We start from the raw sequence: 11423 nt of genomic DNA on the forward strand, positions 1-11423 counted from the left end.
AGTGAGATTTTACAACCCAGGCACAGTGATAAGTCCTTACATACCTGTACCCAGAACCTCTGAACCGGCGTGCATAACCATAATGTGTGAATATAATTATCGAGTTGATTGCCTGTGCACTGTGGAAAAGATATTAGATTGTGCAAAACCCATCTTGAATAATCTTTGACCTGTATAGTGCACTCTGTGGAGGATTTTGTATTGTATTAGTTGTAAATTGGGGTTTCTAGTAATGTTAAACGTTCTTAGACTTCTCTGAGCCTAGATGTTTTGTTCATAACCGATTGATAGATCCTCCTCCCATTTCATAATAGGAAGAGATATTGTATCATCCAGTTTAGTCAGTGTCCTGTATAATTTAGACAGAAGTTTGGGGGGGTTTATCTCTAGGAACTCTAGGAATTTTTAAACCTCCATCAATATGCTTAAATTTGTTTCTAATTATAGATTTAATTTGTTCATATTCTAAGAATTTATTTTTGTTAATGTCATATTGCAAATTTAATCTAGCAAATGTGATAAACTTTGTTCCTTCAAATAAAAGATGCAGATATGTAACACCTTTATTCTTTCAGTACAGAAAGTTTATCATATTACTGTGTTGTAGAATGTCAGGGTTATTCCAGATGGGGGTACGACTGCACGGGATAAGTGACAACTTTGTTATTTTAGGAAATTCACGCTATACTTTTAGGGAAAAGCTGATGTTAATATTTTTAAAACATGAGTGCCGCTTGATATTAGAGCTAATAAACGGCAAATCTGAGATTATAATATTACTGCATATTTCCTGTTCTGTGTCTATCCAGGGCTCATCTAAAGGATTATGTTTTATCCATTTAGAGATGTATTGTAATCTGTTTGCTAAGTAGTAGTTTTGGAAGTTAGGTAAATCTAGTCCCCCTCTGACTTTATTTTTCTGTAGTGTCTTTAAGCTGGGGGCTTATCTTTCCAAAGAAATTTAGAGATGGAAGAATCTAGAGATTTAAACCAGTCGGGTGATGGTTTATTTGGGATCATTGAAAATAGGTATTTAATTCTAGGTAAGACCATCACTTTAATTGAGGCTACCCTACCAATAAGGGAATCCCCAAATATTTGATATTTCCTGATTGCAATTGCAAACCTAAGGGATTCTGTAGAGAGCAATTAATTGGTAGTATTATAGATTTAGATCAAGTTTTGAGAAAGATTCTAGTATTCTAATTACTTGAGAGAGGGAAGTGTTTGAGTGCTGGAGATAAAGTAATACATCATCTGCGTGAAGACAACTTTTATGCTCTATTTTCATGCATTTAACCACACTAGTTTGTCTGATTGATTGACAGTGTCATCATAGTGGGAGATTTTAACATCCATGCTGACGTTGAAGGCGATAGCTTAAAAGCAGCCTTTAATGCTATCTTAGACACTATTGGCTTTGTTCAGAGTGTGAGTGGTCCCACGCATTCTCATCTTCATACTTTGGATCTTGTGCTGACATACGGCATAGAATGTGAAGAAATAACAGTATTTCCTCACAACCCTGTCCTCCCTGACCACTTTCTAATAACCTTCAGAATTACTTTAACAGAGTTCTCCTCCCCCAAAAGAAGGTTTAATTTTAGTAGATCTTTATCAGATAGTGCAGTTATAAATTTTAAAGAATCTGCTTCACTTTCTCTCTCCTCTGTGTCGCTGAGCAGTGCTGCAGAGCGCAAAAGCATAGCTTATTCCCCTTCACAGGTTGATGATTTTGTTGATGGGGTTGCTAGTTCTCTGCGTATTGCCTTAGACAACGCAGCTCCTTTGAAAATGAAAACCGTTAAAAATAGAAAGCTTGCTCCTTGGTTTAATGCAGAGCTGCATACTTTGAAGCAAAATGCTAGGAAACTGGAGAGAAAATATCGCTCCACAGGCCTGCGGGAGTCCTTCCTAGTCTGGAAAAATGGTTTACTGCTGTATAAGAGGACCCTTTGTAAAGCAAGAGCAGCATACTTCTCCTCATTAATAGAGGAGAATAAGAATAATCCTAGATTTCTTTTTAATACAGTTGCCAAACTCACCCAGAGCCATAGCTCTGTTGAACCATCCATTCCACCTGCTCTTAGCAGCAATGATTTTATGGGATTCTTTATAAATAAGATTGATCTTATTAAAAATAAGATCATAAGCACTCCTCTATCCGCGATTGTACCTGAGGTAGTCATGGAATCTGAACCGAGTTTAGACTGCTTTGATCCAGTTGAACTTTCTGAATGAGCAAAATTATTGTCTTCATCTAAGCCTTCAACTTGTATGTGAGATTCAGTTCCAACCAGGTTATTTAAGGAGGTATTCCCTTTGATCTCCTCCTCCATTTTAGATGTTATTAATCTATCTCTGTTACAGGGATATGTACCTAAAGCTTTTAAGGTTGCTGTAATTAAACCTCTGCTTAAGAAACCGTCTCTTGACCCAGATGACTTGGTCAATTATAGACCTATATCCAATCTTCCTTTCTTATCCAAAATTCTTGAGAAAGTAGTTGCCAAACAAGTTTGCGATCACTTACACCATAATGAACTTTTTGAAGAGTTTCAGTCTGGCTTTAGAGCTCATCATAGCACTGAAACAGCTCTGGTGAAAGTCACTAATGATATTCTCATGGCCTCAGATAATGGACTTGTATCTGTGCTCGTCCTGTTGGATCTTAGTGCTGCATTTGATACAGTTGACCATAATATTCTTTTAGAAAGACTTGAATATTTTGTTGGAATTAAAGGAACAGCACTAGACTGGTTTAAATCTTATCTATCTGATCGAATTCAGTTTGTTCATGTTAATGATAGATCTTCAACACGCTCAAAGGTTACCTGTGGAGTACCACAGGGATCAGTGCTAGGACCAATTCTCTTTACTTTATACATGCTCCCAATTGGTAGAATTATTAGACAGCATGGGATTAATTTCCACTGTTATGCTGATGATACCCAGCTATATTTGTCTATAAATCCAGATGAAGCTAACCCATTACATAGATTACAGGCATGTCTTGAAGACATAAAAACCTGGATGACTCTTAACTTTCTGCTTCTGAATGCAGACAAAACAGAAGTTATAGTCTTTGGACCAGAGTCTCTGAAAAAGAAGCTGATTAGCCAGTCACTTCATTTGGATGGGATTAAACTGATTTCAGATAATAAAGTAAAAAATCTTGGTGTTATTTTTGATCAGGACCTGTCATTTAAATCCCATATCAAAGAGGTTTCTAGAATTTCCTTCTTTCATCTGAGGAAAATTGCAAAAATTAGAAATATCCTGTCCAGGGGTGATGCTGAGAAACTAGTCCATGCATTTGTTACTTCAAGGCTGGACTATTGTAATTCTTTACTATCAGGAAGTCCGCAAACTGTAGTTAAAAGCCTTCAGCTGATCCAAAATGCTGCAGCCAGAGTTCTAATGAAAATTAAAAAGAGAGATCATATCTCGCCTATCCTGGCTTCTCTTCATTGGCTTCCTGTTAAATCAAAAATAGAATTTAAAATCCTTCTTCTCACATATAAAGCCTTAAATGGCCTAGCTCCATCTTATAACAGAGATCTGATTGTTCCTTATGTTCCTAACAGAGCACTTCGCTCTCAATCTGCAGGTTTACTAGTGGTTCCTAGAATTTCTAAAAGTAGAATGGGAGGCAGATCTTTTAGTTAACAGGCTCCTCTCCTGTGGAACCAACTACCAGTTTTAGTCCGTGAGGCAGACACCCTGTCTACTTTTAAGGCTAGACTTAAAAGTTTCCTTTTTGATAACGCTTATAGTTAGTGTGCTGCCTCTTTGGTTGAAAACCGCACTAGGGCGCCCCCTGCTGGATAATTTACTGTATTATTTGGTGACATTAAAAGAAGGTGTAGATCCAAGATGGTGGAATGTAGCACCAAGCAGTTTGGGAAATTAGCTGATTGCTATCTTTCACGTTGTGTTTCAGACAAGATTTGTTCGTTTGTACCGTTTATTTGTAAAAACAACTGTTTCTTGTCTTTATGTAACTTGTGTGAATAATTGCACGCTAGAGTTATTTATGGAAAATGATTTATTTAACTTGCAGCAAGAGTGATTGACTTTGTAATGTTTGTCTGTTACAGTTTACGATGGCTAAAGTGATGGCAGTGGTCAGAGGCCACTCTTCAATAAGTAAAAAGAGAAGTTTGGTTATTGGAGCGTCGTTGTCTGGCTGTCTAGCCTGCTGAAAAATGGAGAAAACTCAGGGCGAGGAGAGCACAGTAAAGAACAAAGCGCAGCGGGCCGCAACCATAAGGATATCTTCAGCACATCACGCATGAGCCTACAGTCAGGTAAAGCAGATGACATGGAGAACAAGGATAATGCAAGCAATACAGACACAAGTTCTAAGTCTTCACGCTCATCTAAGTCCAAACGTTCATCCACAGGTTCTGCAGCATTAAAATCACGTGCTAAAGCAGAGGCTGCACGTGCTCGGTTGGTGTTTTCCATAATGAAGCAGAAAACTGAGCTTGAGGCTAATTTGCTTATGTTGGATTCTCAGAAAGCTGTTGCAGCTGCAGAAGCAGAAGTTGCAGTGTATGAAGAGGAGGAGGTTCTCTCGAAAAAGGAACAGTACTGTCCATTAGTGGAACCACCTGCCAGCCCAAAGCAGCGTACGGCAGAGTATGAACAAAAACATTCAGGCATTAGTTTTAAAGGCTTCACATTGTCAGTAAATCCACTCGCCTGTCATAAGGCTGAACATGAACAGTGTGAACAAGCCATGAAAGAAGAAACGGACAATACCAGCTCACACAGAGCAAAAACAGCCAAGCCTAAAGAGGCACATATAGAACAACACAGAGAGAGACTATCCCCCCCCAAACTGTATCCTTTCCACACTCCTCAAACATCAACAGAGGCACAAGGTGTACAGGAGATTACCAAGTACCTCACACGGAGAGAAATGTTAAGTTCAGGACTTTCGCAGTTTGATGACCAACCAGAGAATTACTGGTCGTGGAAAATGTCATTTCAGAATGCTATTAAAGATTTGAACGTTAAAGCCCAAGAAGAACTAGATTTAATGGTTAAATGGCTGGGAGCTGAGTCTGGCGCCTTCAGTCCAACTGTAGGACTGGACCTTGTGTGGCAAAGACTGGAGGAATCTTATGGTTCTCCTGAAATAATCAAAAATGCACTGTTAAAAAAAAAAATACAAAATTGACTGAAAGTTTCCCAAACTCAACAACAGAGACAACATAAAGTTAAGAGACCTGGGTGACATTCTGCAGGAAATTGAATGTGCAAAAGATGGAGGATATTTACTAGGACTCTCATATTTGGACACAGCTTGTGGAGTAAATCCCATTGTGGAGAAGTTTCCCTATGGATTACAGGAAAAATGGATCGCAATAGGTGCAAAGTACAAGGAGGAACATAACGTTGCTTTTCCCCTTTCAGTGTTTTTTCAAGGTTTGTAAGACAACAAGCCAAAATAAAGAATGACCCAAGCTTTAATATCACACCTGCAGACACAAGCTTAAAAAAGGAGACAAGCGTCAAAGGCAATAACAGGCAAGTGATTACTGTACACAAAACAGACATCCCTATAGATGCTAGTTCATTTCAAACTAGTTACAGCTAATAGAAAGTCCTGACAAGGTTTGTCCTATACATAAAAAGCCTCATCCGCTTAAAAAATGTAACAGTTTCAGAGCAAAACCTATAGATGAGCACAAGTCATTCTTAAAAGAGAACAGAATCTGTTTTAAATGCTGTGGCTCTACCCAGCATCTAGTGAGGGACTGCAAGGTGCAAATAAAATGTATGGACTGTGGCAGCGACAGACATTTAGCAGTTCTACATCCAGGTCCACCCCCTGCTCCAGCTGAGAACTTTGAAACTGATAAAGATGACGGCGGGGAGACGACAGATAGTACAAATGTCTCAGTTGTTTCTAAGTGCACAGAAGTCTGTGGTGATGTAGAGATCCCACATTCTTGTTCAAAAATAAGTCCTGTGTTAGTCTACCCAGAAGGAAAAAGAGAACTGGCAAGAAAGATGTCTGCAGTGCTTGATGAACAAAGTAACAAGTCTCTAGCTAAGTCTCAGTGTTTTAGCTCTTTAGTATAAAAACACCCTCAGACACCTACAAGCTGAGGACATGCTCAGGACTGTCAGATAATGTTGGCAGAACGGCATTAAACTTCACAATTGAGTCAATAGATGGTAGAGTGAAGCTCCCACTTCCAAACCTCATTGAGTGTGACCTGATTCCAGACGACAGAAGAGAGATTCCGTCTCCACAAGTTGCTATGAAGTTCCCACACTCCTCCTGTAGAAGAACAGGTACCTATTCTTTTGCTCTTGGGAAGAGACATTATTCAGGTGCATAAGGTCAGAGAGAGAATTAACGGGCCCTATGCACAGCGTTTAGATTTAGGCTGGGTTATAGTTGGGGAAGCCTGCATTGGGAAGACACAAAGATCCTCTAATGCGAATGTGCTCAAAGCACATGTTCTTCAGAATGGCCGTCCCTCTTACCTCTCCCCATGCCCTAATCTGTTTCAAGTCAAGGAGTCAAGTGGTTGCAATTACCAACCCAGCAATACATCTGCCTTCCAAAAGGATGTTAAAAAAAACAGCTACAAATCAACTGGGAGAAACAGTGTTTGACAGAACAAAAGATGATGATAAACCAGCACTGTCAGTAGAGGATAAAGAGTTTATTGACATTATGGTAAAGGAGGTGTACCAGAATGAAGGAAATAGCTGGGTGGCATCTTTGCCATTCCGTTCTCCTAGACCACAGCTTCCAAGTAACAGAGAGCAAGCACTTAAACGTCTCCATTCCCTCAGAAAAACACTGGACCGGAAGCCTGAAATGAAGAGACAATATACAGAGTTCATCCAAAACATGCTGGACAATGATCACGCAGAGGTCGCTTTACCTTTGGACTCAGACAAAGAACACTGGTACTTACCATCTTTTGGCGTGTACCACCCACAAAAACCTAACCAGCTGAGAGTGGTTTTTGACTCAAGTGCAGAGTTTGAAGGACTGTCCCTTAACAAAGTTTTATTAAGGGGACCCGACCTAAATAACACTCTAATAGGCGTTCTAATGCGCTTTAGAAAAGAACCAGTAGCATTTTCAGCTGATGTGCAACAAATGTTTTACTGTTTTGAAGTGAGAGAGGACCATAGGGATTATTTAAGATTTCTTTGGTATGTGGATAATGATACCAACAAAAGCATTTGTGATTACCGAATGAAGGTTCATGTGTTCGGTAATAGTCCATCACCAGCTGTGGCTATTTACTGTATGAGACGCACCGCAGTTGAAGGAGAAGAAGAGTTTGGCCAGGAAACAAAGCATTTCATAATGAGACATTTTTATGTTGATGATGGTCTTTCATCCAAAGCAACAAAAGAAGAAGCCATTGAAATACTTACAAATGCACAAAGCATGCTGGCTCAGGCTAATTTGAAGCTACATAAAATAGCCTCTAATGATCAGAAAGTAGTAGAAGCATTTCCTGCTGCAGAAAGAGCCAAAGATCTAAAAGACTTGGATTTGGATGACATGCCCCTGCAAAGGAGCTTAGGGGTGCTGTGGAATCTCAAAAGGGATTGTTTCACCTTTCATGCCACAACTGAGAAAAAGCCATTCACCAAAAGAGGTGTCTTTGCCACTGTTAACAGTTTATATGACCCGTTAGGTTTTGTTTCACCCATCACAATGCAGGGAAAAGCTCTTCTCCGTGACCTATCCACAGAACAAAAAGACTGGGATGAATCACTTCCTGCAGAAGGAGAAGAGGAATGGGATAAATGGAGAAATTCTTTGAAGGATCTGGAGGAGCTACAAATACCAAGGTGCTACTTTTCATTCTCCCAGTCCATAGCTGCAAGGAGAGAACTATGTATATTTTCAGGTGCCTCCATCATGGCCATAGGAGCAGTCGCATACCTGAGAGCTCTCGACAATGAAGGTCAGTGGCACATAGGTTTCATCATTGGCAAGTCCAAAGTTGCCCCTCGACCCGCTCATACAGTTCCTAGGTTGGAATTATGCGCAGCAGTTTTAGCTGTAGAAATGTATGAACTCATTAGAGATGAGATGGACATTGAAGTGGACGCTGTCAGATTTTTCACAGATAGTAAAATCGTCCTTGGTTACATACATAACAGCTCAAAGAGATTCTATACCTATGTGGCCAACCGAGTGGCTCGAATCAGGAAGACCACTCATCCAGCACAGTGGTTTTACATATCCACTTTGGACAATCCAGCAGACACAGCCACAAGACCGATTTCAGCTTCCACATTAGCTTCCACAAACTGGTTTAGTGGCCCTTCCTTTTTGACATTACATGATATTGAGACATCTCGCTGTGATAGTTTTACTCTCATTGACCCTGAAACGGATGCAGAGATCAGGCATGATGTCAAAACCTTTGTTACCAAAACCTCAGTAACGCAGCTGGAACCATCTCGCTTTGAAAGATTTTCTCATTGGATGAGATTGTGTCGCACTATTGCATCACTAAAGCGTGTGGCAGCATCATTCAAGAAATCAGACACAAAAAGTAAAGGCTGGAAGTGTTTCAGCGACAGTAACACTGCAGGAGAAGTCTCTAAAGCAGCCAAGTTTATTATTCACACAGTACAAAGTGAAAAATTCAAAGAGGAGTTCAGGTGCATAAAAACAAATCAGCCACTTCCAAAGCAGAGTTGTCTCCAAAAGTTGAATCCTGTCATTGATGAGGAAGGACTTTTCAGAATAGGAGGTCGCTTGGCACCTGCTAACCTAACAAAAGAGGAGAAACATCCTATTGTTATTCCAAAGTCTCATCATATTTCTATCCTTCTTGTCAGATATTATCATGAGAAAGTGGCACATCAGGGACGTCACATAACAGAAGGAGCCCTCAGAGGAGCTGGATTTTGGATTATTGGAAGTAAAAGGCTTATTGCTTCCATCATTCACAAATGTGTCCTCTGCAGAAAACTTAGAGGAAAAATGCAAATTCAAAAGATGGCAGATTTACCCATTGACAGACTGTCAACCATGCCACCATTCACTAGTGTGGGGCTGGATGTTTTTGGGCCCTGGACAGTCTCTACACGTCGCACCAGAGGTGGGAGTGCTGAAAGCAAACGCTGGGCTGTACTTTTTACCTGCATGTCCACAAGAGCTGTGCACATTGAGCTGATTGAATCAATGTCAACATCAAGCTTTATTAATGCCCTAAGAAGATTCTTCTGCATCCGTGGACCTGCCCAAACGCTACGCTCTGACAGAGGGACAAACTTCATTGGAGCATGCAATGAACTGCAAATTGACCATAAAGACACAGAGCTGAACTCTTACCTGCTGGAGAAAGGATGCACATGGCTGTTCAACTCTCCTCACTCCTCACATATGGGTGGATCGTGGGAGCGACTCATCGGAGTGGCAAGGCGCATCCTGGACGGAATTCTTTTGAAAGCCAAACACATCCAACTCACACATGAAGTGTTAAGTACATTCATGGCCGAAGTGATGGCAATAATAAATGCAAGACCACTTGTACCAATTTCAACAGATCCGGATAAACCAAACCTCCTCACTCCAGCAATGCTTCTCACCCATAAGACGAATGCGCTATCTGCACCAGCGGGAAGCTTTGCATCTCCAGACTTATACTCAAAGCAATGGAAGCAAGTACAGTGTCTGGCAGACTCTTTTTGGAAACAGTGGAAAAGTGAGTACTTATCAACTTTGCAGAAACGCAGGAAATGGACTGACGATAAACCGAACATTAAAGTTGGTGACATTGTGTTACTGAAAGATGCTCTCGCTCACAGAAACAACTGGTCCATGGGAAAAGTTGTGAGAACATTTGAGAGCAAGGACAATAAGGTTCGGAAAGCAGAAGTAAAAACTGCAACAGACGGAAATGAAAAAGTGTTTTTGAGACCCGTTACTGATATGGTTTTGCTATTATCAGATGAAAGTTAAAGTGTTATAGCTATAAACGGTTCAAAATGTTTATGGAAAAGATTGCTGTAGTGGCACAATTGTATTGTACCAGGCGGGGAGTGTGCTGCCTCTTTGGTTGAAAAGTGCACTAGGGCACCCCCTGCTGGATAATGCACTGTATTATTTGGTGACGTTAAAAGAAGGTGTAGATCCAAGATGGTGGAATGCAGCACCAAACAATTTGGGAAATGAGCTGATTGATATCTTTCACGTTGTGTTTCAGACAAGATTTGTTCGTAAGTACCGTTTATTTGTGAAAACAACTGTTTCTTGTCTTTATGTAACTGAAGTGAATAATTGTACACTAGAGGTATTTATTGAACCTGATTTATTTAACTTGCAGCAAGAGTGATTGACTTTGTAATGTTTGTATGTTACAGTTACGATGGCTAAAGTGATGGCAGTGGTCAGAGGCCACTCTTCAATAAACAAGTAAAAAGAGAAAAGAAGTTTGGTTATTGGAGCGTCGTTGTCTGGCTGTCTAGCTTGCTGAAAAATTGGAAAACTCAGGGCGAGGACAGCACAGTTAGAGTGGCTCAGGTTATCCTGAGCTATCTCTATAGTTATGCTGCTATAGGCTTAGACTTTTGGAGGACATAGGGACCCCCATTTCATCATTCTGCTTCATTCTCTCTCTGTTATCCTATTCTGCAGAATCTGTTTGTTCAATCTCTAACCTTCTGCTCTCTCTGCTTTTCCTCAGAGTAGCTTTGCCTCGTCTGTTCCTGTTTGGCTGTGACGTCATCCTAGAAAGAAACTTCAGCTGTGCTGCTTCCATCAACACCCTTGTTTATAGATGTTAGAGATCGGCCTGTTTTCCAGTGTGGTCCTGTTTCTCTGACCGTGACTGAGTGGATGTGCTCTCTTCGTCCTCTGGCATGGGAGCTGCCTTGGAGCTTGTCTGCCTGGCTGTGTGTTTCCTGGATGGGGCCGCCTTTTACAGCTGCTTTTTGTATCTCTGCTTCTGTCTCCTTGAACCCCAGTCGGCCTCGGCAGATGGCCGCTCACACTGATCCTGGTTCTGCTGGAGGTTTCTTCCTGTTAAAAGGGAGTTTTTCCTCTCCACTGTCGCTACAAGCATGCTTAGTGTGAGGGATTGTATTTGAGTCAATGAGTCAATGCAATCAACTGGTTTTCCTTAGATAGAAAACTTTGTATCAATTTGACTGTATGATCTGGTTGAACTGTAAAGTGCCTTGAGATGACTTGTGTTGTGAATTTGGCGCTATATAAATAAACTGAATTTAATTTAATTGATTGTAGCAGCTAGAGGCTCAATGAAAATGGCAAAAAGTGAGGGGGGCATCCCTGCCTGGTGCCCTTCTGGAGACAAAAGCTGGAAGATGTTTGATTATTTGTCCTGACACATGCTGTTGGAAAGCTGTATAGGATTTTAACCAATTTATAAAGGAATTCCCAAAGCCACATTTAT

General features: G+C 40.6%; 1 protein-coding gene across 1 annotated transcript; it reads left to right on the forward strand.

Annotated features, from left to right (window-relative positions):
- The first annotated feature begins 8856 nt into the window (after positions 1 to 8856).
- LOC119779089 lies at positions 8857 to 10484 on the forward strand. The gene has a single exon (XM_038278618.1). It carries the CDS (start codon positions 8990 to 8992, stop codon positions 9968 to 9970), a length of 981 nt encoding a protein of 326 aa, XP_038134546.1. The 5' UTR covers positions 8857 to 8989; the 3' UTR covers positions 9971 to 10484.
- The last annotated feature ends 939 nt before the right edge of the window (positions 10485 to 11423 follow it).

The sequence above is a fragment of the Cyprinodon tularosa genome, unplaced genomic scaffold, assembly GCF_016077235.1.
Source record: "Cyprinodon tularosa strain WSP-4 unplaced genomic scaffold, ASM1607723v1 ctg142, whole genome shotgun sequence".
In the NCBI taxonomy this organism is placed as follows: Eukaryota; Metazoa; Chordata; class Actinopteri; order Cyprinodontiformes; family Cyprinodontidae; genus Cyprinodon; species Cyprinodon tularosa.